The 27,993-nt window shown below is 37.2% G+C and overlaps 3 protein-coding genes across 7 annotated transcripts; all 3 read left to right on the top strand.

Annotated features, from left to right (window-relative positions):
- Nucleotides 1-6,898: 6,898 nt before the first annotated feature.
- Nucleotides 6,899-12,381, top strand: nfe2l3 (nfe2 like bZIP transcription factor 3). Its single transcript, XM_057354669.1, has 4 exons — nt 6,899-7,742; nt 8,687-8,803; nt 9,058-9,144; nt 10,052-12,381. Exons 1-4 carry the CDS (start codon nt 7,239-7,241, stop codon nt 11,207-11,209), a joined length of 1,866 nt encoding a protein of 621 aa, XP_057210652.1. The 5' UTR covers nt 6,899-7,238; the 3' UTR covers nt 11,210-12,381.
- A 328-nt stretch (nt 12,382-12,709) lies between these two features.
- Nucleotides 12,710-20,680, top strand: LOC130566860 (uncharacterized). Of its 2 annotated transcripts, none has more exons than XM_057354670.1 (8): nt 12,710-12,951; nt 14,040-14,139; nt 14,400-14,557; nt 14,785-14,942; nt 17,827-17,966; nt 18,125-18,296; nt 18,405-18,499; nt 20,128-20,680. In XM_057354670.1, exons 1-8 carry the CDS (start codon nt 12,759-12,761, stop codon nt 20,252-20,254), a joined length of 1,143 nt encoding a protein of 380 aa, XP_057210653.1. In that variant the 5' UTR covers nt 12,710-12,758; the 3' UTR covers nt 20,255-20,680. The 2 variants fall into 2 exon arrangements, with proteins under 2 accessions (XP_057210653.1, XP_057210654.1); XM_057354671.1 differs by having other exon boundaries at nt 14,788-14,942.
- A 2,959-nt stretch (nt 20,681-23,639) lies between these two features.
- snx10a (sorting nexin 10a) lies at nt 23,640-27,735 on the top strand. 4 transcript variants are annotated; one of them, XM_057354973.1, is made up of 7 exons: nt 23,640-23,751; nt 24,478-24,593; nt 25,038-25,124; nt 25,383-25,483; nt 25,560-25,658; nt 26,676-26,891; nt 27,052-27,735. In XM_057354973.1, the coding sequence occupies exons 2-7, from the start codon at nt 24,570-24,572 to the stop codon at nt 27,200-27,202; spliced, it is 678 nt and encodes a 225-aa protein (XP_057210956.1). In that variant the 5' UTR covers nt 23,640-23,751; nt 24,478-24,569; the 3' UTR covers nt 27,203-27,735. The 4 variants fall into 4 exon arrangements, with proteins under 4 accessions (XP_057210956.1, XP_057210959.1, XP_057210958.1 ...); XM_057354976.1 differs by having other exon boundaries at nt 25,608-25,658; XM_057354975.1 differs by having other exon boundaries at nt 23,649-23,751; nt 24,543-24,593.
- The last annotated feature ends 258 nt before the right edge of the window (nt 27,736-27,993 follow it).

The following is a 27,993-nucleotide window of genomic DNA, read 5'->3' on the forward strand; positions in this document are numbered from 1 at the left end:
TTTCTCTCAAGTGATCTTTTGAAGCTGTCAGTTGTCAGTCACCATGGTTACCAGAAGATACTCTTGGTCAAAATAGCCTCTGTTTTGATAGCAAGGTAAGGAACGAAAAGAGAGAGATAAGTGGTGTCAGGTGACTGGACTGGTGAATAAATGTGAGCGCCCAAACCTTTTAGCACCAGAAACTCTAAACCACTCAAATCATCCATACACAAACACACATTACTGCACACAAACGCATAACCACTGAATTTGTTTTCTTTTTATTATCAAAGTCAAAGGGAGCATTATGTCTTCGAGTCATGTGTATCAAAGTTTGAATCAACAAAATAGACAATAAATATGTATTTTCTGATTGTACCACAATCTCTACTTCTATTTCTTCTACTCCAATCATGCATTCTAAAAAATACCTAAAATGCAATTGAAATGCTTATTATGGTGCTTTGTACTCTTAATATTACAAGCTCATCTCATTAGTAAACGGCTATTTTACTAGGTGGCGATTTCCGATATCATTGCTGTTTTCCAAAACCTTGCATCTCCAAATTTTTCAGGAAATGGAGAAAACACTGTACATTTTAAATGATTAAATACTGTGTTGTCAAAGTTTTTATACTTTTTATTGAATATTTGCAAAACCCAGTGACAAACGAAGCGTGTCTAATAATGATGATTTATGACAAAAAGTAAAAATCACAAAATATGGAGATGCAAGGTTTCAGAGGGACAGCAGCGATATGACTATTAGAAAAAAGCATGAAGACACCTAACCATTACTGTGCAGAAAGAAAATCGTACAAAAATGAGAATGAGAAAATGAGATCACACAAAGTCATCGACCTCATGAAATAGTTATTTGATTGTTTTCAATTTTCTTTGAATAACTACGTGCGCTTATTGTAGATCTGTTTTTAATCGTTATGAAATTGAATTTTAAAAAGCACAATCACAACACAATTTTGAACATTTTCATCTTGTGGCTGGTTAATGCACAGACAAAAACATGCAAAATGGACAGAAAGCAGTTCACTCTGGAAAGACATTTGAATCATCAAGAAAGGGCGGGTGAAGCATCAAGAGGTTCAGGGACAGCAAGATTAAACTATGTGATGAGAGGTTAGTTTCTCGGTCAATCAGCAAAGCTCAAACGGGAGAGGGATGGAGAACCCCCATTGGTGTCACTCAGTCGTCAATCTAAGTGGCAGGCGAACCACAGGGGCCGTGTCGCCGGGCGGAACTTGTCTTTCAACCATTCAGCAGCTGCTTGGATATCACGACCAGAACTGGAACACAGCCCAGCTGCCTCCACCCTTTCTTTGCCTTGGCTTTCACACAAGCTCGCGCACACACACACACACACATCCACCCCAACAATCGAAAAATAAACACGCTCATACAGACACACCCAGAATCTTTTGTAAGCACAGATTTGCAGAACGATTTGTGAACTTTCTTCGCTTTCACACACATACGCAATAGGGCACGTGAAACACAAATATTGCCATTAAATTCTACTTTACAAGATCTACTTTTGTCTATTTCGTACCCCATTGAACATATTTTACTTTAGTGTTTCAGATATAATGCACATTCCACTGTTAATGTCTTTTGTACTCCATTGTGCCCACAAATTCACACACCGTTTCAAAAGAAACTGCAAGAAATGGGACCCACTGATCCATATCACAATTCCAACAGAGACATGACACATGGGTGTATCGTCTAAAAACAAAACAGACCCTTTTTTAATAAACTGTGGGTGATTTGCATTGCTTCTAGAATAAAGAAATCAAATTGTGTTGTTTGTAAAAATAACCAAAAAGCGACCTAAATCGAAATTGAGCCAGAATGAAGCCATATGGGTCTTTTATAGATTCGTTTTGGAGTCCGGGTGTCTGGTCTGTGTGTGTGTGGGAACCAGAGGGCCCCTTTCCAGCTGCTGTCCTCACTTCTCTTTTCTTCCTTTATTTGCCTCTCTTTTGTGGTTCTTCCTTTTCTTTTTTATCCTTCTCATGGGTTCTGATGCAGACCGCTCTGAAAGGCTGCTCTCAATGAACCTCAGAGTGAGAAGGAGGCTGTGTGGATTGAGATGTCAATTCAGTGTGTGCGCGTGCGTGCGTGTGTGTGTGTGTGTGTGTGTGTGTGTGTGTGTGTGTGTGTGTGTGTGTGTGTGTGTGTGTGTGTGTGCGTGTGCATATTGACTACACTTGCTTCTACTGTCTATTAAATCCAAATGAGATTTAGTCCCTTTGAAGATGAATATTAAAAAAAACATTCAGCTCTAACAAATCCATGTTATATTTTTGACATCTTTATTCGAACGATGAACATTAACATTGACTCTTGTTTAAAGCAAGAATGTACACCTTAATCATGAGTTACAGAATGATGGTGTATCTGGTTATTTCACAGGATCTGGTTATTCTCATGTGTGGACAGGACTCTTGTCATCTGATGATGGCTTAAGTACATACTTTCCATGAACTGAACGAAAAGTCATTTTATTAAAACTTAAATTTGAGGTAAAGGAAGTGTGAAGGTTGTCAACAGGGTGCATACTGTATGTGTAGCCTCCAAGGATCGACATGGCAGTCATTCGAGCTAAGCCAAAAACACACATTTGCTTGTCAGGGCATTTAAAAAATAACAGAATCGACACGATTGGTGCAGGTCTGGCTGACATTTGAGACTGCTGGGATCCTGCATGTCTGACCGAGCTGGTCTATGTTTCAGTGTTTTAATGAAAAACATTAACACATCACAAATCCCACCCCTACCCATAAAACATCTGTCAGTCATTACTGCCCCATCCCCCAGCCCCTGGGCAAGAGGAACAACTTTTGACCTCTGACCCACAGCATAGTGATCCACTTAACAGCGTCCCCTTATTTCCACACACCCTCTTTGTCTTCCTCTCCTTGTTGAATGCCGAATTTCCTATTCAGTTCAGTAAAAACAATGTACATGTTTAAAAAAAACATAAGTGAGTTATAATTGAGTTTCTTTTCACTTGTTTAAAGGTTTCTGTCTTTAATCCTCCTCTTCCATTTAACGCTGTGTAGTTTTTGATCTCACTCCTCTTTTATTCAACCCTCCACCCTTCCGCTTCATGACCTACTGTGAGTATGTATCATTTGTCCTCAGTGTCTTCAAGTGTATATTTATGACTCTGTCTGGTCTCCCTCAAATCAATAACAGACACATTAGGGTTTTGAGAGGGAGAAGAATACAGGTAATCTTTTATGGATCAGGAGTCAAAGACACACTTAGAAATGCTTACACTCTTTCAAACATGCACACTCTCTAGTACGTTTACGCGATAAAAAACAGAAAACTTTTTCCTTTGCGTTTCTGAAAAGTTTAACGTACACACGACAGCGTTATCAAAACGATCTGCATTTACATGATGCATCCGGGACAACTAATAAAAACGATGTATTATGCATGCCAGGCCATTAGATGGCGCTGTTGCGCTATAAAGAAACCCTACGTGCTTGCACACATCCGCATAAACTGTTTTAATCTAAAAAGCGCTTTTAATACACTTTGTCGGCGTGTATGTGTGTTTATTGTAGTGTAATAGCATATAAATACTATCCCTGCGTTCCAATCAGCATACTATCCGTCCTAATAGTATTCGAAAGTAGAATTAGTAAGTCCCAAATCGGTAGTATGTTGAGAATAGTATTCCAAAGATTCCCGGGTGGTCTACTACTTCCGTGCAGAAGGATGCACACTCTAACGGCTGACATTGAACAGAAATATGTTTAATTGATTCCTTTCTACCCCCTTACTCTGCTAAAAAAAAGTACTTTTTTATCATTTTCATTATTATTATTTTTCATTTAAATGTATGATTTACGTTTTTTTCCCCTGTGTATTATGTTTACAAATGTTTTGTTATACATAATATTGAAATGCATCCCTTGTAATATTCTCAATATAAATGTTTATAATAAAAAATGGTAAAAATGTCTGATATTACCCACAACTCACCGCGAGTAGGCGGAGTTTAGTGACGCTCCACCGCATTAATAAATTATTTAACTAATGCGTCACTAAATTAACAAATGTAAGTATACAGTAAACATTACATACGAAATAATGAATGAATAAATACCTTAATGGAAAGAAGAGCTGTATTTTGATGTGTGTGACACTTATTGGCCACAATGTTGTCTAAGCAACAACGACCACTTCCGCTTCCTGTTAGTATGTCCCAGTGTGCGCAATCTCTTTGCCATGCAGCAACAGCTTCTATACTGTTTAGTGTCAAGACATATGGACCAGTATGTGACCCTGGTTGGTGGCGACACCTTGTGGCAATTAAAATGCATATTACATTTGGGTAGTTTACAAATAAATGTGTCCTATGGTGGGACAGCGAAAATATAGAAAAAAAGAACAATGAAGATAAATCTCTCTTATGCTATTTTATATTATAAATATAAATAATATAAAATAATATATTATGAACTGCTTGATTTCTATATTTTGCTGTCACACCATGGGACACATGTGCGGTTTGTTTGTCAATACCCATTTACCAGGCATAAACATGTAAAATAAGAGAAAACAAATGAAAAAAAAAAATTATGTATATGTTTGACATATTCTGCAAAGACAGCCCATTTTCTTAAAAAAAATGCGCTTTAAGTACTACTCATTACAAGGGACGTCAGGAAATTGTTTCAAATGTGACCACAGCGCGGAGCTAAAGAGTAGGTCATGGTCTCAATTTTCTTTATATCTGAATAGTTTTAGGATTTTTGCCATTGGCTCTTTTGAGTGCTACGTAGCCAACAACAGACAAATGAAATTCCAGGCATTAACAGCGCAGCTGTGATTGGGTCTGCTTGAAGTGTCAATCAAGGTGCGCACTAGGCAAAGAAACATTTGTGGGTCAGTTGAGCATGAGCAACCTTACAGAAAACAACTCAGCGCTCCCTCAGACTGAGGCGATTCTACATTTGCAGGCACATTAGAAAAATATTCACAAAATAATTCACAAAAATAATAGCAATTATTATTATTATTATTATAGCAATAATAATAACAACAACAACAACATAATACGTTGTTTTTGTTGTTTATTATGTGTATTGTTGTTTATATTATTAGCATTTAGCACAATTTATTTACACAAATAAAAATCCATAATTAAATTATAAACACATAGGCTATATATATGTGTGTTAGATATAATGTTTATCAGTATTACTGCTGATGCTATATTGTCAGTATTATTGCTACACTTGTTTGTTTGAAAAATTACATCAATTAATTCTTATATTATTACTTATAATATATATGTATATATAATGAATTACTAATTCTAAATTACTACAAATTCCAACTGTTCAAATAAAATTTGTTTTACCCCCAGTTACCGACCAAAGCTCCTTTATTTTATATTTGTAAATCTTTATTCTTTAATATAGATTTAATCTTTAAATTTAATATGCTATATAAATATCTATATTAATATGTAAAATGTTTAAACATTTAATTTTACATAACTTTCCTACAAATATAGGCCTACATTATTATTTTTAATATTAAAAGATTATTAGATTACTTTTATATGTCACTTATTCACATAAGTCAATCATCAATACATGATGGTGTAGTTTTTTCAGTATTGCAAATAAAATATTTTTTACACTGTTAATGCTATATTTGGGTGCTTTCTTCGAGCACATGGTATCGTTTAGCCAGCGGATGTTTTTATTCTCACAGACGGAAGCCCAGTGAAAACTACTTCCTTTTGGCTTTTCGATTCATTTGCTATCCCATGCATCCTTGCGGGAGCAATACATGCTTGTGCGCATGTCCATCTCTCTCTCTCTCTCTCTCTCTCTCTCTCTCTCTCTCTCTCTCTCTCTCTCGCTCTCTCTCGCTCTATGACACAATTTTTTTTACAATTGCTTGAGAGTAATCCAGTTGGCCTAGGTGTTATTGTGGTTCTTATTCTAATCAAATGTTACACATTTCATACTTCTGTGACATTGTAGAATTAATCGTTTAAATCATCAAGAAGTTGATACCACAAAAAAACGGAAACGCAACGCAAAAGCTATTGCAGTATAGAGTTTTGGGCTGCCTTTTAAATGCAGGATAACCCGCCTTTCTGCTCCATCATTGATATTTACAGTTTGTTTTACAATTATTTCTATTGCGAATCATTTACAATGTTCTTAATCGAATATCTCGAGTAATTATCATTTATCCAGCACATTTACAAATAAGCATTCACAAGACAAATGCTGGTGGTTGCGTTTCTAAACACTTTATGTAATTCCTTTTTTAAACAGCAGATGGCAGATAAGGACAAACTAATTACAGGAAAGACCGACTTGACGTTCATTATTGCCCAGTGTATTGAGTTAACGCCATAAGGAATAAGAGGGTTACATTTGTAGACCAGACAGACATACTGACATACAGTCAGACAGACAGTGAGATGGATGGATTGTAGACAGACAGACAGATAGACAACTATAACAAAGATGATGAATAATCTCAAATCGTGTCTGTTGTTCGTACATAACGTCCAGGGATGCACTACAACCATTACATGATCCACCGTTGAGGTTATTAGGTCAAACACTAGAGGGTGTAACAGGATGTTTCGTCATAGCTGTGCAAAACACTAGCTATTCGTCTTTAATGGCTGCGAATTGGCACAAAATACACTTGCAGTTATACACAGCAACAAATATCGCTACCACTCAAATTAAACTTCAGATTTATATCATTCGTCCAAGAGTGGAAAGGATTTACGAATCGAGGATACCATGCCTTTTGTGATTGGCTCTTAAAATGAAGGACAGCAGCAATGGACCAATCAGAGGTTGTTGCGAAGGTAATTCCGTCGCATGTGGTACTTTATGAATTATGCAAATTTGAGCAGTTGTTCCCTCTGCGGAAGAGAGGCTCGATTCAGGATAGTTCAACTGTTTTAATAAGACAGAAGTTTGATTTCCTGGCGTCGGTAAGGTGTAGGATGAGAGTGACACGTTGTTTTGTGAGCTTCTATTATGGCATTGTATCTGTGAGTCGTTACTGCCCAGGAAGTTATGAAAAGCCGGTAGTGTATTAGTTTCGCCGGTCGAGGCTGCCCTCTTTGTTTGACACAACGCGTGCTCTTTGTTTGGGATTTTGTCTTTGTTTAACTGCAAACGGACGATCTTTGTCCTCATCTAGGCCTCTCGTGGTTTAAATATTTTGTGTGAAACATGCATCACATGAAGAAATATTTCACCGAGGGACTCATTCAGCTTACAATTCTGCTGAGTTTGATAGGAGTTCGCGTGGATGTCGACAGCTATTTGAACGGTTACTTCTCGCCGCTGATAGAGGCGGACGGAGGGCCGAGCTCGGCTTTCATACAGACACCGTTTCACCACTACCGGGACACGGCAGCGGGACATCAAGTGCATCCTAAATGTCCCGAGCTGGACTATTTTTTCACCAGCCGCAGGCTGCTGGACGAAGTGCGTGCGCTCGGGTCCCCGGCCCGCTTCCCCACGCGTGTCAGCGCATGGCTGGTGCACCTGGTGCCTGATGACAACGCGGATATCGGTGAGCCGAACAATCTGTCCGGGGACTCTGGTAACGACGAGATACATGCGGAAAATCTCCGGGAAGAAGTGGAAAATGATCACAGTACTGGGCTTTCAGTATATCAGGATCATACTATACCAAGGCCTGGTTGTGCAACTGAGGAACTTTCCAAAGAGGTAACAATACAGTTCATATGGCATACGTATTTTGCAGTTTTACGTTGTTTTCTTGTTCTTTTGCAGTCTTGAACATACAAATTAAGGCGTTTTGATTTAGCCGGCTAGTTTCTTAGCCATTAGTATTTTGCCGCAGTCAGTCACTAAAATAGAAAGCGAAACAATAACTAACGTTAATCCACGAGTTGTTGCATAGATAGCTGCTGCTAAATGTTGATGAATAATGGATCAGTAATGGCAGTTTTCAAACTGTAGGGCTAGAATGGGTAATGTGATGTTTATTGTCGTGGGCAGATGTGACTTGGCCACCTGTTTGTTTGATGACGTCACATCGGCTACCAGACTTACAGGTGTTGTTGGTCAAGTTTGTCAGGCAAACTTTGACAACATTAGGCCCATAGTTTTTAATCGTCAAATAAATCAAATGGCAATTTGGCAACACACGTTATACAACAATTAAGGGGCCTTTTCCTGTTTACTTTGTAAGGGAAAATATTCTTTAGTAATATACTGTCTTAGAGAGGTGTGGTAAACCTGGATCCATCCCAAACACGCTCTCTTTCTCCTGAATGTCTGTAGCTTATTCATGTCCTAACATAGCTCAAATTAGATTCTGACATCCATTAGGTCATGTCTTATATCTATAGCCTAGGACTGAAGTTAAACGTTTTTACATAAGCAGTTTGCTAAGTGTCATAGGTGCACATAGCATTTATACAATATTTTCAAACTTATACATAATTCCAAATGTATTTCAGAGTTAGAAATAAACACGATAGGAAACAAGAGTACAGTAGTTTTATATTTGTCCTTATTTTAATGGACTTTTCAATGCATTTGTGTCATTTCAGAATAAATTATTTGAGAAGTAAAATGTGTACATACAAATCAATGCCTATAGAAAAACTTTTTTTAATCTTTTTGACATCTCACTTTCTCCCCAGGACACTTTACAGAACCAAGAGGATGAGGAGTTTGAGGTGAAAGATGAAGAAGGGCAAGAGGAAAACAGCCCTGCTTTGCTGAACCCGCTGACTCAGAGCTCAGCGTTAGAGCCAGAGGTAAACAAACTCTATCTTCACTACCTGTAAAACAAGAATAGTGTGTATATCAGGTTTGAGGTCAAATAATTGTGGACTTGAGAAAAAAATTCAATACATAATGTTAATTTGATTGATTTTAATGAACCACCCGAGTATGAGTTGCATATTTGGTCTTGAAAAAATGAAAAGGAACTGACCTAAATGTAACTTCACATGAGTTGTTGGTGTAATATAATATTTGTATTACGTTGTATTACTTCTGTTATGGTTAGGATCTGCTGGGTAGCAGTACTCTGCCTCCACCACTTTCTGGCGTGGTGGTGCTTCCGCAGTGGCAAGACTTCCTCTCTGAATTTGATGTAAGTAAGCTCTGTGAGGAGAAAGATGCTTCATCTTCCATTCAGGATTAAGGCCTGTTCACAATGCACACCAAGAACAGTAACTATAACAATACATTTTTTGAATAACTGTATTAGTGTGCGCACCTGTATAAGGTTTAGGTTGTTCCGAGCACCCACTGCAGTTATGTTTAGTTAAGGAAATGGAAGTAGACTCGCTACTGTTTAAAAAAACGAACAAAAAAGATGAATATGAATACTTTGTATTATCTCTGAGAGTCAACCCATCTGATTTTTAGACATCCTTATTTTTTTATCATTTAAAATGGTTTTTTTAAAGATGGGTCTTTTCTTGACTTTGATTATGAGATTCTCTTCAGTCCAGTCTATTACATAATTGGATGGGTTTTATTTGACTCTGGATGTAGTTTATTATTCATTAGCTGGAAAAAATAGCTCTGACCGCATTGCCAACTCTCTAAGTATTGTTCCTCTGTTGCGTAATGGTAGTAATTGTGGCATGGACAAGTCTTTGTTTGTAATTATAGTTTTGATGTGAACAGACTTAAGTCAGCTTGAATATTGGAATGCTTTGGGTTAAAAAGCCAGTTACAACAGCATCATGTTGGTTATAAATGGCATAATGTAAGTTATCAAATATGTTGAAGTCCTTCCTCAGATTTTGTGTTTTTTAGTCAAGTTATACTGGGGCATTGTAGGATACCAATGTTGGTAATCCTACAATGATGGTAACCCATAACTTTATGGATTTACAGACGTAATCCCACTTCAAATACTGATTTAGGATGATTCTGTTCTCAAATAATAAACTTCTTGTGCATACTGTACATTAGTTGATTTTGTGCTCTTCGATGTATCACAGATTCACAGTCTAATAATTTGTTGTTTTTTTCCATTTCATCCACAGAATTTTGACTCTATGGTCCCCCAACCCATTCCCGATTTAGAAGCAGACCTTCCTAATCCCATCAGCTATGATGCAAGTCTTCAAGATGCCATGGTAACTAGGAGAGATATCTGCAGAGCACCTCTCTTCCGTCTGGAATCTACAAATTCTTCCCACTCTGACCAACCTCAAAGTTCATTAGGCGCACTTCCTTCATCACTCTTTTCTTTGTCAGGGAACAGCTCTCGTAACGAAACCACCCAGTCACGGATGGGAGGTTATCTAGATGAGGCTGTTTTTGAGCATATACATATGTTAGATCTTGGGAATCTTGGTACAGTTGACCCTGAGATGCTGCTGGACGATTCGGACTCTGGTCTTTCTTTAGAGAGCGGCTCAAGGAGCTCTGCTTCTCCATCAACGTCATCAGATTCACTTTGCGAGGAAGAGGGTGGAGCCACAGGCTACAGCAGCGAGGTTGAGTCCTTCTCTTCCAAAGGTGGAGCCTGTGCTGCCTCTTATCGTGATTGGTCACCGGTGGACCTTAATGAGCATATCGGGCATGACCACACCTATTCACTCCCACAGGCTCAAAATTCCACATCTTCTTGCTGGGTCCCACCTCTCAAAAGCATCAAGCAAGAAGTAATGAGTGAAGATGAGGCCGAACCAGAAGAGATGGGCCGCGATGAGCGTCGCGTGCAAGCCCTGGGTCTTCCGTTTTCAGCTTTTCAGATCGTCAACATGCCCGTAGAGGACTTCTTGGAGCTGCTGGACCGGCAGGATCTGTCAGAATCACAAGTGAGTTTCTTGCGGGACGTGCGCAGGAGAGGCAAAAACAAGCTTGCGGCTCAGAACTGCCGCAAGAGGAAACTGGACGCGATCGTGAGCCTGCAGGGTGAGGTCGAGGGCCTCATGGTGCAGCGAGATGCTGTCTTGCGCCAGAGAGCCCACACAGCCAAAGCGCTCTCTGCTGCGGCAGAACGCTTTGAAACTCTCTCGCGGACTGTGCTGAGCCGCCTTCAGGATGAATGTGGACAGCCTCTGAGACCTGAAAACTTCACACTACACTGCAGTGCTAATGGACGGGTGGTGGTTCAGCCTCGCACTAGCACAACATCAAGGACAACTGTTACAGGTGGCAAGACGGCAAAGAGAAAGAAGGACAAGAAACCTTAAGAGACATTGTTGAGTGTGTGGGGCGCGTGTGTGTGTGTTTACATACAAAGATTTTTTATGTTTGCTGAGGCTCAGTTTTTATCCTTGAGACATGTTTTGGGGCTCTTTGTTCTTACAAGCCATTCATAAGTCATGTGGTGGGCAGACAGACTTGAAAAATACTACACTTACAGCAGGGGAGTAGACATTTTTACTTGCAGCAGGAAAGGTAATGAAAACACTGGACGTTGTGTATTATAAGAGTGTATAAAGTATTCCTAATGAGGACATTTGATGAAAAAGAGGATATTTCTTTTTTAACTTAACGTAAATGGCAATTTACTAAGTAAAGTATGTTTGCAGATACAAGCAGATGGTCACTGGATGATCATGCTAAAAGTCTCATTTGTATTGCTGTCTTGTTTGGAGGCCAACTGGTTCAGCACTAACCTTTTTAGTCAACTTTTCCCGTTTAAAATCAGTACAAACCAAATCAAACATGCTGCCTCCTTTTCTACCTTTTAAAGTGATGGTTCATCCATCTTCAAAGCCTGTATATTTGTTAGGAGTCAAAATGTTAGTGACTGGCAGCCTTAGTTTCTGTGCACTTACATCCTTTAAAGTTTCTCTTTTAGGAGAAAGTTTGGAATGACATGAGGGTGAGTAAATGATGACAGAATTATTGTCTTGGGCAAACTAACCCATTAAGTATAATGCAGTGTTTAGTTCTTTTTGATTTTCTGGAATTGTGACCCACCATTATTTTTAAATTAATTGCAGTACTGTCACTTGGATGACAAGAACAATTCTATTTTGTTTGGATTGCCTTATTTGCAATATTTGAAATTACAAAATTTGCATTAAGAAGTGCATTTGCATTACTTTGGTAAGTTTTGGTCTACCTCATAGCACAGCAATACAATTCTTAAAGGCAAATACTATATTGTCAGCTTAATGACTATTTAGTTTGCAGTTTATAAAAAGTAAAACTGAACATATTTGAATATCTTGTTGGCAGGATGGATTGATTTGTTTGTGTGAGCTGCTGCTCTTATTTCTTTTTCTTCTGTTTTTTTTTAAATGTGTGTGCTTTTGTAAAAAAAAAGGTGTGTATGGGGTTGAAATACCTACCGATTTTAAACAGTGATGTTCACAATTTATTTTATATCTTTTAATACAAATAAAGAATGAACATTCTGTTAATCCATTGTTTAATTTTTGGTTCCTTTATTGTACATTCATAATCATCTTGTATCGCTACATTTTAAATTTGACCAAATATGTCAAATTATTTGATAGGGCTATGTTTTTTATGATAGAAACCATTACAGAAATTTTATTGGTTTCCATTCAACTAACATTATGACCATTAGCTTTTTACATTAAAACCAAAATTCCTTTTTGTAGTGTGTTTTGGGCATTACTCCAATAGGATTTAACATCCTACCAGCATAATCCATCACATACCATGCAGTAGACACTATTACAGTATAGACGTATTATCACCCAACGTCACACGACGTCACCCAGGTTCAACTGCGCATCTCGGTTACAAAAGACGACCGGGAAAATGTCGTGTTGTGCAGTGGGATGCCAGAATCGGAAATCTGTAAACAGTGGTCTTAAGTTTTACCGAATACCATCAACTTGCACTCCTTTTAATGCCAACCGCAGACGTCTTTGGATACAAGCCATCCGAAGAGCCGATTGGAAAGAGGACCAAATAAAAAATGCCCGACTCTGCAGTTCACACTTCATATCAGGTAACGTAAGTTAACGTTACGCTAAATCAGACACATCACACGGTTTGGCTTACGACAACAAAATAACGGTAAATAATGAGTTGTACGCTTACCTAACAATAGAAAACAGAATAATGTACAAGTTTGAGTTGAACTAGCTTACTTGCCTTCCATTTTGTTACGTTGTCATGCTAGTAGTTAGCCTGGCGGCTAGCTAATCTCGTACAGTAAACTTGGCTAGTAACTAGGGCTGTCACGATTATGAAATTTGACTGACAATTAATTGTCTGATAAATCATTGCGATTATGACGATTAATTGTCTGTTTTATGGCTTTCACGATTATGACGATTAATTGTCTGTTTTATGGCTTTCACGATTATGACGATTAATTGTCTGTTTTTGAGCTTTGACATTTAATTCTCATACATTTTTGATTCAGTGATTGAAACCACCATATTGTTCTGAATATAAAGACTATATTCTTTTTCTTGGAAATACATCGGAAAAAATTGTGTCGTCATATATTTAAGGTTTAGGCTTTTACATGTCAATAATACAACTGCCAAATACTTGTAAATGAAGTAAATTGATCAGGAGGAATTGAAGCCACCATTAAAATACTATCAGTCATAGAAAAGCTTCTAGTCTGTTTTTTTCTAACTTGCAAGACTACAATAAAATTTTACTTTTATGTTATTGAAATTTTGGTAGACTGGTTTTCACACTGAGATTTGCTTAAATAATATTAAATTGTACTGCAGGTGATTTGTATGGTATATGCTTTAGTTTTTTTTAAAGTGATTGTGTTGTGGTGGTACATTTTACAAGTATTACCATGCTTTAGCTACAATACATACACTAAAATATGCAATATGCAGATGCACTACAGCTCCCCCTGTTGTCTTCTATAGAGATGTGCAATAATTGCGATGATCTGAAACCATCGCGATGAGGTCAAACAATCGCGATGAGACGATTATTTAATAATCGTGACAGCCCTACTAGTAACGTTAGTACTTGGCTAATACGTTATAGCAAACTCAGGCTAAAGTTAGCTGTTACACTCAATCGTACTGTCAATCACTGAACTACATTTTTTTTGTATAGGAGAGGTATCCATGGACTTCAATAGTCCCGACTTTGTCCCTTCTGTCTTTTCCTACTCAACCCATTGTGAAATAAACAAAGGCGATGCAAAACTTGAGAGGTAAATATTGTCACTTTCGCCTTATTTAGTTGCTAACTAGGATCACATTGCATGCATCAAAATGCAGAGAACGTATGGCACGTAATGTCACATCGTTTTTGTAAAGATAATTTGTTTTTGTTATGTCTGCATTGTCTCGTCAAGCCCGTTGAGGCATGCTATGTAATTTACACTTGACTTGGGTACCTGATAACCTCTATGATCTGCCAGGCAACTAAACTGTTTTGGACTGACTGTTTGCTCTCATCTCTGACTATCAGATTTAAGAGGAAAAGAATAAGGGATGAAACCACGCACAGACCACCAGATGATGTACAGCAGTCCAAAGAAGTTACTGTTGAGGTTGCATCAGAATCTTCAGTAACTTGCCTCTCCTCAGATGACTGCAGAATGGAGCCTGGTGCTGGTCCTTACACTGGTAACAACTTCTATTGTCTTAACTAATGTAGTGCAGTCATTATTAGGATGAATCCGGTCATCCTGTTTATATATTGTTCAATACAGCAGAACTGTGTTGTGAATGAAGTTGAACATTATTCTGTTTAGCACATGCTGTTTGAATATCTGTCAAATAGAGAAAAACTAAACTAAAACAAGTGACAGTGCATCTTTTATAAGTCAATTACAATCTAATCTCTATTTCAGAAGCCACAGTCCCAAATGTTCTCCATGATGATCTGAAACACAAGTACAGCCAGCTTTCTGCAGAGTGTGTCAACCTGCGTTCGGAGAAATCTGAGATTGAGGAACTAAAAGCAACACTCAGAAATACACAATTTTCATTTACATACCCAGCCATACAGGTGCAGTTCGCAGTAAGAATACAGTTGTTTGTCTTGTTGACGATAACCCAGGCCTTGTACAATTCCGTCTTCTTACCTTGTCTTTGGCTAGGCAGAACCTCCGTCTTCAGCACTATGAAGTTTTGAACTTGGTAATCATGAAATTGTATGTCTTGGACATGACCACACAGAACAAAGTTGTACACATCAAGAGACTTGTACGCTTTTAACTTTTCCCGGGTATATACAATTGGAATGTCGATCAGGTAATTATATATCTCTGGCCACTGGATGCTTGGCCATTTAGTTTCATCTTTTGACCACTGACAAGGTGCTTTGGCAAATGGATATGTAAGACGTATCCCACTCACTAATGTCAATTTCGTTGAATAACAGCGCTTATTGCTTGGTGACAAGCTGTTGTAATAAGCAGAGAACATTTTGAAAATAACATCTAATCAATATAATCTTTCTAAGTCTTAACTATTTTGTTTACCGTATCCGTGTAATTCTCTAGTCGTTATAAAGGCTATTTCTTCCGGGTTTTTCTGCAACCAAGGTGCGCGCACATGCCGAATGTTTACAAACTTATAATTACTCTATAATTTCCATTAGAACCATTAGATTTTATTGGCCTATTGTGTTTTTGGCATGCTTCTATTGTTGTTTTCAGCAGGGACGCCATGATGCACAACACTTCTCAAAGTTAATAAGTCCCAATAATTGTCAAACGCCATGAATTCTCTGCAATTCTCAAATTATGGGTTTTAGAGAGTAGCTAGAATGAACACGCATTAAAAAATGTCTAGATTTTCCTAGAAGGCATATGATAAAGTCATTACTTGAGCAGAAAATGTTGTGGTTTGGGTCTAAAGTCAAGGTTTTTCTCCTGAGAGCAAAAGCACACCTTTTCAATATGGCAGACACATATCACAACCATACATTACATTCCATCAATAGGTAGCATGGTGCATGCCCGGAGTTCAACCCCCGTCCCAGCACCACAGACAAATACCTCTAAATTTATATTAACATGAAGCTTTTTAACATTGACCGGACAAAAACAAAGCAAAGCACGTGAATGAGCTCTTCATAGTTGTGTTGGACCTATACAGTCTATGGTTGGACCTCATGCGGCTGCGTAAACCGTTCGGCGTGTGACATCAGAGTACCGCGAGAGCGATTGAAAAAGCATACAGACCAGTCTAGTCTCGCGGTATTTGAATATTATACACCGATAGCTCTGCGTGTTTTACGTCGAGCGTGTCGGTCGCCATTTGACAGGAGCATACGTATTTCGGATACAAAGCCTTGGAATTACCGTTATTAGTATAGTTAGCAAAGAAAAACATTTGGCAAGTGTTGCAAACTAATGAATTCTAAAAGGCCTCTTCAAAGTATAACTCGATCCTAAGTTTTCATTCTTTCCCTACGGATCAAGAAACTCGCAAAAGGTGGATCGAAAATATTCCACGGGAGAATATCATCACAGCCCATAAAAAAGTCTGCAGTCGTCACTTCAAGATGGTTGATTTAATCGAGAGTGCTGGTGGGTGTCGGTTGTTAAGGAAGGGGGCTGTGCCCACCTTGTTTCAGTGGAATAACTAACGTTACTCTTTTGCGCCAGTGGATGCTGATGTACAGGAACATTACGCATATCTACCCACAAGCTTAAACTGAATTGTGGCGTATTTCTGTCACAGCCGAAGAAATGACCGTGTAATTTCCTGTGGCAAATAGCATCAAATATAAGTAACGTGGTCGTCAGATCCTTCAAATGAACAATACTTTGACTTTAATAATAAAAAAGTATCGTGTTTCTGTTTGTAATTAATCTTTATGGATGACATATTCTCTGCAACGATAAATCAACTCAGAAATATACATTTCTGATACGGTTGTCCTTTTAAAATATACAAACATACTTATCTACTGAATTTCGCATAATGATTTACCACGTGAACCACACGCCCTCCTTGAGAAAATTTCATTGGACTCACGTGACACGCAGAGGCGTGGCATTACGTGCCCACGCTACATTCGGCTTGGCCTTCGTCGAACCACGGTCGTCTTCTGTTCCATTGATTTAAAGAGTTCGAGGAGAGACAAAAGTTTACAAGTTTGAACCCTGTTTAAGTGAGTTATACTTTCGTTTTAGTTATTCGCGGCGAGCTTGAATAGTTATAAGTCGTATTTTGTTCCTTGTCCATTGTGGGGTGAGTTTTCGCGCGCTCGAATCTCGTGCTGCAACACTCTATTGTAGTTTGACGGTACGATGCTGCAACCCCATTTGCTGCATTGTGCATGTTCTCAATTTGCTTTTCAGTTAATTTTTATATTATTCTGATGGATGTGGTGTGTAACAATGCACGATGTTGAATAAGTTCTAAATACTTTGTGAAGGCGTTTGCATTTTAATGTAACGTTAGTTAGCAAGCTAAGTATCTGAAGCATTTACGTGTGCGTAGGTCCTCAACAACAAAGGTGGCGAACAAAGATTGGTTAACGGTGTGGCAAATACGGGAAAATACGTTTATTAAGCAATATTTCGGAAAGATCATGCTAAAAATTAAACGCCTCTCAGGCCTTGGCCTTTTCATGCTTGCTACGTAGTTAGCATGTTATAGCAAACACGGTGTGCACTCGATAGCACCAATTCATTTTCATGTAACGTTAAGTTGTACTACAGGAACTAGAACGTTTATAAATGGGCTTGCGAGCAAGTTGCCCGATGAATGCAAATAGTGATCCATGATTATATCTAGATAAGTCGGGACTCGTCGTACATATGAAAGTATGAACCCATTTTCTTACTTTTAATTTTAATGGAAGTATTCCCAAAGCATTATCCTTTGGAAAGTTACCATCCACGATCTGATAGATTTATTGGCTTTTTGTTTTGTAGCTCGACATGGGTAAGAAACAGGCAGGCAAAACCAAGAAGGATGCTCCAGAGCCCGAAGAGTTTGTGGTGGAGAAAGTGATAGACCAGCGGGTGGTCAATGGGAAAGTTGAGTTTTTCCTTAAATGGAAAGGCTTCACAGAGTAAGTATGGTTATGATAATGTTATGTATTTGTTTTTTCTACTTTGATTTCCCACAGCTACAATAAGACTGACTATTGCATGATATTTAGGATTTGTTGTAATGTTTTTGTTTAGGTTTAAGCAATGAGTATAACAACATCTAAAAAAATTTCTCTAGGGCTGATAACACCTGGGAGCCTGAAGAGAATTTGGACTGCCCCGAACTGATTTCTGCCTTTCTGGAATCTCAGAAAGGGGTAGTTGAGAAACCAGACTCCAATAAAAGAAAAGCCTCCACTGGCTCTGATACGGAAACAGAAGAGAGTAAGGCCAAGAAAAAGAAGGATGTGGTATGCTTTTGTTTGTTTAACAATTGATTAGCTCTTTATATAAGATCACCTGCTTTTACCTGCATTGTGGGATTCCAGTTCTCTGAAAAACGGTCTTTATATTTCCAGCCTGAAAAGCCAAGAGGGTTTGCAAGAAACCTAGAGCCAGAGAGGATCATTGGAGCAACTGACAGCAGTGGGGAGCTCATGTTCCTCATGAAGTGGTGAGAAACTTTTTTTGGAACATCTCACTTCACATACTGCCCCCTACAGTGTCTTTAAATGATGTGCACACACATCTTTCACTTTAGAAAGCTGCTCCAATATAATCACTATGAGTAAGTGTTTGTTACAAGAGTTCATATAATCAGAAGAAAGAAGAATTAGAATCAGAAAGAGCTTTATTGCCAAGTATGTTTGCACATACAAGGAATTTGTTCTGGTGACAGGAGCATCCAATACACAGAAACAGCAACAACAGTACACAGAGACCATAACACAATAGAATACAGTACACAGATGATTTAAATAAGGGCCTATGGGTATAAAAAATTAAGAAATACAATACAATAAACATAAGATAAAGATATAGAGAGTGTAAAGCTATGTATTAGGGCTTGGCGATTAATTGGAAAGTAATCGAAACCGACATTAAGTAGCTCTAACTGACGTAATTTTTCAATGTCGGTTATTTCGATTACTTTCCCTTTAATATCCATGTCGACGCCTGCCGCTATACCTCACTTTTTTATTATCAGAGCAAAAGAGACTTAAAATATTAAGATTTATTTTGGGCAAACACATATATGTAAGACATTATTAGAAACTGTAAGTTGTCTACTTTTACGTGTGTACGCTTACAATAACATCAAAGCGTTGTTATTTTGTAAAATAAAGAAAATAAACAGGGCGCGTTATCAGCCGTCTCCACTCCGCTAACATAACTAATTTCTGAAATGCGTCACTGATCCAAAACTCTGCAAATAGTTCTCACACAAACATGAAACGTATGTCTAAAGAAAGCTTAAAATGTCTACTTTTAAATGACCCGATTCAAATGGAAATCAAATGTTCTGTTTATGTAATATGCGTGAAAGACAGGTAACGTTACAGTCGATACGAGACATTCTTCCAGGTCTGCTCCCGTTTAGTTATCACAAGACTTTGTCCAAAAATGTGCGTATTGTGAGTAATTCAGATATACTGAAACTCGTTTACTTCATATTTCTTTAGACAGACTGAGTTTTAAGCTCCGTTCAACTATTAAAAACTCCGTCTGTTTCTTTCACGTGACAGCTCTTATGACGGCAGGACTGGTGTCTCCAGGCAGGGTCCTAAAGTACACCCGTTTCTCACGACACATGCAGACAGATGATTTGCTGATTTGTGTTGCGTTTGTTCTCCTGTCTTCAGTGGCAGAGGAAATGTTTCCACAAAATAACACAAAGATGTCTATTATTCGAAATGTTCAAGAAATAACCATAAATACTTTGTATTTGCTTTGATTATCTAAAAACGACATGAAATAAAAAGTTTAATTAGAAAAAATACCCCACCTTTAGTTGGGCATATTTACACTACGTTGTCAGTGATCTACTTGAACAAAAAAACAAAGAAAAATAAACAAAAACAAAATAATCGTAATCAAGAGAAAATGTTCAATTAATCGAAATTTAGATTTTAGGCCAAATCGCCCAGCCCTACTATGTATGTATGTAAATATGTACAAGTAAAAAATAAGAATAGACTATTGTAGTACAAGGTATGTGCTATATACAGCAGAATGAATGAAATATAATTTACAGAAAAAGTTGTATAAAAGTTATATTCAATCAGATGTTTTGTTTCACAGGAAGGACTCTGATGAAGCAGACCTGGTGCCTGCACGAGAGGCCAACACTCGGTGCCCACAAATAGTTATCGCCTTCTATGAGGAAAGACTGACTTGGCATTCGTGTCCAGAGGATGAGCAGCAATAACATCTCAATTTTTTTGCTGAATGGTTCTGTGGTGTCTTCCTCCTGTACAGTGTGTTATCTTTTGCTAGCTGATGTGTGGGTAAACTGACAGTGGAGGATTCTTTTAAGTATTGATTGGCCTGTAAACTATGTGCATGACTGAATTGAGCCAGCGAAAGGATGTAGAAGGGTGGATGATGAATGTGTTTTTAATAGGATGCTTAGACTCTTCATTTGGACTGTCACCAGTGCTGTTCATCATAAGGCATTGACATTTGTTTTTCTTCACCATGATTGTAATCCTCTTAGAGAGACAAGAAACATTTATTTTAACTCCTGTTTCATTAGGTTTAAGTTTTTATTAGTTACCTTCCATTTTGTTTACATTACTGTAAATGTTTGTGTAAATATTTTTAGTTCAATAAAGGTTTACATGCCTGCTTTTAATCTGCTTCAATGTGTATTGTATGATCTAAGGCTACCAGTATCTACTTTGGGTACAAAAGCCATTGCTGGCTGTTTTTCAAACAGCCTTTCATTTTTCAAAATGAAAAGTTGTTTGTTTGCATGAATTTTGTGTATTGTTTTCATTGCTACATGTTAACTGATACTTGGTACAAGATTAATATTCAAACAAATATGTGTGTCTATGTATTGAATGGAAAATGAAACGCTGCTTTGTGAAGTCTTGGGAAATGGTTAGAGAAAACTAACCTCTATGTATACAATGGGTGTAAGCAATCTCTGAAAATTACTCTGTTGCTTAACTCAAACATGCGATCTTCTGAAACTGAATCTTTTATATGGGTAGTTTTGACCAATAAGAGAGGTGTGACTACTCTAAGAATGTGTGATTGAAATAATAGTGTTTTTTTCTTGATGCTTTTGTTTGTAATGCATTGGATGGTTTTTATAGTCTTTAAGCTGTCTTTATGGATGTAGGGAGTAAGAACTTATACGTACAACTGAGGGTTTTTTTTCATAAATCCCCTCCGGGTGTAATAGATTTCTTTGTATTTTGTTCAGTTAGGCTCCAACAGAACTGTTCTATTATTCCTACAACATGTGCCTGTTTCTCAGTAACATTTTCAGTAAAATCTTGAGATTTTTGTACCATTTGTGTAGGCAGTTTTGTCCATATTTTGTTCCTTATGCAAAGTTCTTGGGTTTTAGTCATTTGGAAAGTTAGCAACTTATAGTTCAGTCAAAGTTAAGATTGTTGAGTCATGCTTCACTTAGAACTCAAACTACTACTCGCACAACATCAATGTGACCTTATGTGATCATAAGGTTTTCTTTCCCATCAGGGTCAGAGTCTATTGAGTTTATGTACTGTACACTTTATCAGATGTGGACAGTAGCCTACTGTATTTCATGAAATATGAGTGCTATATGGGAATAAAATAGATAAGAGTTGCTTTAATGATACACATTGTCACTGTTCTTCCGAAACACCGGTTGTCCAAATGCACCGTTTTTCATTAGATTTTTGCAAAACCCAGTGACAGACAAGGGTGACTAATAATAATGATTTGTGACCCTGGGCCACAAAACCAGTCATAAGAGTCAGTTTTTTGAAATTGAGATTTATACATCATTTGAAATCTAAATAAATGAGCTTTCGACTTATATATGGTTTGTTAGGATAGGACGATATTTGGCCGAGATACAACTATTTGAAAATCTGTAATATGAGGGTGCAAAAAATCTAAATGTTGAGAAATCACCTTTAAAGTTGTCCATCAGAGGCGCTGTAGCAGGCCGTTGCTAAGAAGAAACAGAATTGTTTTAACGCTCTCTATTGCCTTAACAGCTGTAATGACGTGGGATGAACCTGAAAAATTACGCTTTTTTAGGCAAGATCCGACAGGCAGATGACATAAAAAAGTACCGCGAGAGCGATTCTAAGATCTATAAAAAGTTTGCTTTAGAAACAGGTACCGCTCTTGCGGTACTTTGATGTCATCCGCCTGTCGTATCTTGCGGCACCGCATCAAGTCGAACAAGCCTATTCTAACCCTGCGTTCCAATCAGCATACTATCCGTCTTAATAGTATTCGAAAGTAGAATTAGTATGTCCCAAATCGTAGTATGTTGCAAATAGTATTCCAAAGATTCCCGGATGGTCTACTACTTCCGGTAGAAATTCGAAGTGCAGAATGATGCACACTAACGGCTGATAATCTACAACTCACCGCGAGTAGGCGGAGTTTAGTGACGCTACACTGCATTAATAAATTATATAACTGATGCGTCACTAAATTAACAAATGTAAGTATACAGTTAACATTACATACTAAATGTAATGTAAATGTAAATAATTGTAAATCTTAATCTGAGTGCAAAAGGCTTTGGTTTATGTATTAATGCTAAAGTTGATTTGCATTTAATAGCGAGTTGTTCCGAAAATAGCAAATGATGTTTTTGAAAATCTTAATGTTCATTGGCACATCTGAACTTTCCAGAACATGAGAGAGATAGCAGACAGAAAGGGCAAGACTTGTGGCTGTTGGTAACTGCCCTCTCCACATACCACAGTAAAGTAGTTGAGTGCCATTCTTTCCACACCCTTGTGATGGCTGTCATGCCTCTTCATGAGAAATTAAAACTCTGCAATGAAGGAAATCCTGTTACCTGTAAATGGAGTAAACAGAGAACAACAAACAGGCCCTGGGATTTCAGAACACTGGCAGTATTGCCAACACATGCAGTTTGCAGTTTTGGCTTAAAATACTGGTCCTACGAAAAAGTAGCTATAATTCATGCCCAATTATCTGTATAGGAGAAATCATTTGTTAACAATTATTTAGTCCTCAGCTTTTAGAAGAATATACATGTAATGTATAAATGTATTAGCCAAGAGCAGCAAGTGTGTTGGTAATTTGGTCTCTCCAATCCTGAAGATAAATGATGTATATTTAGTTTTAAAAAATAGGCATGTACCCCTATCACCAAAAACACATTGCATCCTTATTGTGCTGGTATAGGACACGGCTGCAGACCCTCACCTTAGAAAAAAGAACCATGATTTTATTATGGTAAAATGTCTAGTATGTTTGTTAAAATAATAGGTATACGTATTTATAACATATAAACGTATGAAAACCATATTTAAACTTATCACTGTAGTAAAATCATGTTGAATTTTCTTTAGTTAGTTAATATGTTGACTGGGTTACAGTTTTGCTGTGTGTTTACACGAAAATCGTTGCGAATTAAAATCACGTTTACAATAAAGTTAAAAATATATATTCACAAATAAAAAAGGCCAATAGAGTCTTTCCTATAAGTATATGATCATGAAAAGCACTATGCAGTTAAGGAATTTGCAGGTAAGGAATTTTCAGGCTTGAGAGCCGCGCATGCGCAGATCTTAGTCTCAGCGGTAAGAAAAACACCCATTTCCCTTTTGACACGTGAACTTCACATAGGCTATCCATGAGAGTGCAAACTTTTCAATCACAGGCTCAGAGGCACCTGAGCTGCACTTGTACATTACACCAAGAGAAAACGAAAAGGTGAGAAGAGTAAATTAATGTATAGGGTGAATGAGCTAAAATGATTTTGAAATAAAACGTTTGTATTGTGATATGGATGCAATTCAGCTGTGTCCTGGGCAGTCGCACCTGTTTCGTTTTACAGTTCATCGCTACCAGACAAGCGCGTCACATTTTGTTAACACCATTGTAACATTGATTGCAGATACATTTTTTGTTTGTTTGTTTGTTTATTTAATTATTGTATATTTGTGGGTATGTGTCGATTTTTACAGTAACGTGAAAGTAGAAATGCAATATAGTAGATACAAAATTCGGATGGAAACCTTCAAGCAATAAATCATGGAGATCCAGTTCATTGTGTAGGTTATAGGGTCACTTAAATGTTTCTGCTGGTCAATAGCTTTGCATTCTTAGTCAGAGTAATTATGTTATTTTCCAAGTGAATAAATTGAGTATCAATGAAGTCATTGAGGATGTTGCATGAATGGACTAAAGACGGTGATTCTTATTTTGTTGTGTTTAAGGAAAAGTGGTCAGCTTTATGGATTGAGAAATATTCCTCACTGATAGGTCTTACGGAATGTGGCGATTTTCTTTTCCATTGACAATTAAATAAATAAATCATTAATATCTCCATTAGTGATTGAACAGGCTGTTTAGCATTGGAAAATAATAGTTTCAATGTCTTTGAGCCTTTTCATTATCTTTGAGTTGTCTTAATCTTTTGTTGTTATTTCTTTGTAGTTTATGCATTGTTAAACCCCAACCCTATTAAGAAGAGAGCTAAACTAATATAAATTGTCAAATAGCCTCTCTTTTCCAGTCAAGTCTCTGACATGGACAGCACAAGCTTTGTGAAGGTCAGTCTGATATCCCTTTCTCAAAGTGATAATGAATGTTCATGATATCTTTTATTTCGCTACAAAAAATTTAATTGCCTCATTGCTTGAGGACTTCTGGCTGGAGTTTCTAAAGAGGAAACTGGTAGATTTTTCTGTTGGCACATTTGTTTGTCAAATCTGAATGCTGAAATATAGAAATTCCCCATGAGCTCACTGTCATCTGTGTTGCTTTAAATACAAGAAACATTACAACAAACTTTAGCTTGCATTAAAAATACTCTTGTAGCCCCAATAATCCGATAAAGTAAAATTAAATACTTTTTATTTTAAAAGAAATCATTTGCTTGACACATTATACATTATAACACATAATAGAAAAAGAATCCGCCGAGTCACTCACAGTCCTTGTTAAATGTACTTCACTGATCATTAACATGGCAACTGACATAATTCTTGTTGCAGGAGTTTATAAGCCTTTGGGTGCGTGATCCTCGGGCACACAAGGAGGATTTTTGGCACACGTACATCGACTATGAGATCTGTCTTCATGTGAGTGCAAACCCAACGTGTTTACAAGCACCTTTGTTAGTAAAGAATTTTAATGATCAGACATCTCTTTATGGTGATGGATATGTGTGGCTTCCTGCATGTAAATCACATGTTAATCAGTTGTCTGTGTGCATGCAATGACACTTTAGTTTTCATTTATATACCAATTTTCGCAGTTTGCATTGAATAATGCACGCAAGAATGGCTTTAATAGCACATTGATGATAGTATGATTGTTCCCATATTTCTTGTTTGTAGACCAATAGCATGTGTTTCCAGAAGAAGACCTCTTGTGTTCGGAGGAGGTACAGTGAATTTGTGTGGCTGCGCCAGAGACTGCAGTACAATGCTCTGCTCATGTAAGTTGCTTTATTTTGCTATCAATTTTTTTGCATTATTGTAAGTTTTATCCCTTTCAAATTTTGGTGTCTGTAGAGAGTTGCCTAAACTTCCTCCCGGGAACCCATTCTTCAATTTCACTAGTGAGTTCCAGGTCAGTCAACGGATGCAGGGGCTTCAGCAGTTTCTCCAGAAGTGAGTTACTTCAGTCGCACCGTCACACTTGATCTATTTCTGATTATTACGATTTAAAATAGAACATTTTCCTTTTTAATATAAAGGATGATTAATCATTTAATAATAGATTAGTTCATTTGGGAGTTCATTCTGGCTGTCCTACTGATCTCAGACTTGACATGAGGTAAATGCAGTAATTTTGCCATCTAGTGGCTGTTTGGAGACATGCCCTGCAAACCATTAGGGATAGTGAAATTTACAATACAATAAAAGTTGCATGAGCATTAGCTAAAATACACTAACAATGAACAATTATACTTCTACAGCATTTATTAATCTTAGTTCATCATAGTTTTTAAAGTCAAACGTAGCTGTTAACATTAGTTATTAGGGATGTAACGATTCCCTCAGCTCAGGATGCGATGCGAGTCACGATTCTGATCTCACGATGCGATTTATTCACGATTTACTCACGATTTATTTTTACAAAATGAGTTGAAACAAATTAGAAATGAACAACTTCCCTTGCATTATTTCTTAAATGCTTCATGTTTCTTTGTATAATAAAATAATGTTTTATTTCAAATAACAAAACTAAACTGCAATTTTATAACAAATTAATAATAGAAAAAGTCTCTTTAATATAAACAAACTAATACTGTCTGAGCTTTTCTTGGATTTTTTTGCATTTAAGAAATATCAGCATGTCCACGTTTAGATTTGCAGTGAAAATAGCGGCATGAAGAACTGGAATTATACACCATGAAGAATTGGAATTAATGGAATTAAAATTATATTCCTCATTGTTAGTTTATGTTAGGTAATGCATTTACTAATGCATTCAAATACATCTTATTGTGAAGTGTTACCAAAGTTACAGCTTAAAAGCAGTGGTTGTTTTCACTTAGATATTTGACAGTTTTATTTGTTGAACTATAGTTACAGGAAATTAATATTGACAATTGAGAGTCACCGTCATAGTGGAATGAAATTTTAAAAAGCCTTCATTTTGGTTTATTGTGTTTGTGTTTATAGAGTTCTAGAGACGCCATTACTGTTATCAGACAGTCGGCTGCACCTGTTTTTGCAGTCACAGCTGAGCATTGCAAAAATGGATGCGTGCGCACAGGGGCAGACGCATTACACTGTCGCGCAGGCGATACACCGATGTCCCTGCGACGCACGTTTTCCCATAGAGGAGCAGTGTCACGAAGAAGACAGCAAAACGTTCTGGGACTCTGACTGTGATAGGTGTGTGTGTTACTTTAAACGTATTTTATGTATAGTATTTATATATAAGCATAATAAAACATGTATTTTTATTTTTAACAAATCATGTTGCTGTAGAGTACATTTAATACTTGCATAGCTAAATATGGTATACGTCTTATGGTTTTATTTATCTTTACAGTACAACATCGTCAGGTTTGGGCCAAAGTGTAGGACCTTCCACACCTGTTGATGAGAGCCTTGCCCATGAATTTCAAACAACAATCTCTGAGGCAGAACTCTTTAGCAGCCTGTCTACATCACCCAGCAACCAGCAGCATGTTCACTCTTGACATACACTCTGACAAAGAGCCCCAAATGCTGCTGACAGCCTCCAAAGTTGTATTTGGATGCATGCTCATGTAAGATAGTCTTGGTTTTCTACTGTTTTATATTATGTTCGTCAGCTTCCTGTTTTTTCAGTGCCTTGTTTAAATTTCTGTGGTCGTCACATTAAGTATTCATCGATGACTAAAGAAATTACTTAACCAATGGTTCAGGTGTGAAATGGGATGGTTTACAGCATCATTCTTAATGTGTTTCTTCAGTGATACTGTAGTATAGATGAGGTTTTATACATGCCTGATAAAGAAGCATTTTAAACACAGTGTCAGCATTTTTCTGTGTAGATATGCTTTTGTTTAATAAGTTTTAGAAGACTATTAGTAAGATGGCAATGCATTAGTACTTTAAATGTTTCTTAAAATCATATTTTGTGTTTTTTTTATTAGTAGTGCTAAAACTTTTGAAGTCTGAAAATGTGTGAGGATAAGAATGTGTTTTTTAAAAAAGAATATTTTATTGTATATGTATTGATAAATGAATAAATGCTTTATTTTTTGAAACACTTGTCTGTTTAGGAGTAGAAAACGGAAATTACCTTTGCGGATTCAAAAGCATTTTGCACATCCTAAAACACTAAATTAAAGGGATAGTTCACCTAAAAGTGAAAAAAAATGTAATTTACTCAACCTCAGTTGTTCCAAACCTGTATAAATGTGTTTGTTCTGCTAAACAAAAAAATATATATATGGAAGAATGTCAGTAACCAAACAGATCTCATCCCCCATTTACTGCCATAGTA

The sequence above is a fragment of the Triplophysa rosa genome, linkage group LG16 (genome assembly GCF_024868665.1).
Source record: "Triplophysa rosa linkage group LG16, Trosa_1v2, whole genome shotgun sequence".
Taxonomy (NCBI): Eukaryota; Metazoa; Chordata; class Actinopteri; order Cypriniformes; family Nemacheilidae; genus Triplophysa; species Triplophysa rosa.

What these genes read in the sequence shown, in the direction of transcription:
- nfe2l3 (XM_057354669.1), top strand. Translation starts at nt 7,239, where the DNA reads ATGCATCACATGAAGAAATATTTCACCGAGGGACTCATTCAGCTTACA. An exon ending in CTGAGGAACTTTCCAAAGAG is followed by an intron (nt 7,743 to 8,686) that starts GTAACAATACAG and finishes CTTTCTCCCCAG; the next exon opens with GACACTTTACAGAACCAAGA. An exon ending in GCTCAGCGTTAGAGCCAGAG is followed by an intron (nt 8,804 to 9,057) that starts GTAAACAAACTC and finishes TGTTATGGTTAG; the next exon opens with GATCTGCTGGGTAGCAGTAC.
- LOC130566860 (XM_057354670.1), top strand. Translation starts at nt 12,759, where the DNA reads ATGTCGTGTTGTGCAGTGGGATGCCAGAATCGGAAATCTGTAAACAGT. An exon ending in CAGTTCACACTTCATATCAG is followed by an intron (nt 12,952 to 14,039) that starts GTAACGTAAGTT and finishes TTTTTTGTATAG; the next exon opens with GAGAGGTATCCATGGACTTC. An exon ending in TGGTGCTGGTCCTTACACTG is followed by an intron (nt 14,558 to 14,784) that starts GTAACAACTTCT and finishes TCTCTATTTCAG; the next exon opens with AAGCCACAGTCCCAAATGTT.
- snx10a (XM_057354973.1), top strand. Translation starts at nt 24,570, where the DNA reads ATGGACAGCACAAGCTTTGTGAAG. An exon ending in ACAGCACAAGCTTTGTGAAG is followed by an intron (nt 24,594 to 25,037) that starts GTCAGTCTGATA and finishes TTCTTGTTGCAG; the next exon opens with GAGTTTATAAGCCTTTGGGT. An exon ending in TGGGACTCTGACTGTGATAG is followed by an intron (nt 26,892 to 27,051) that starts GTGTGTGTGTTA and finishes TTATCTTTACAG; the next exon opens with TACAACATCGTCAGGTTTGG.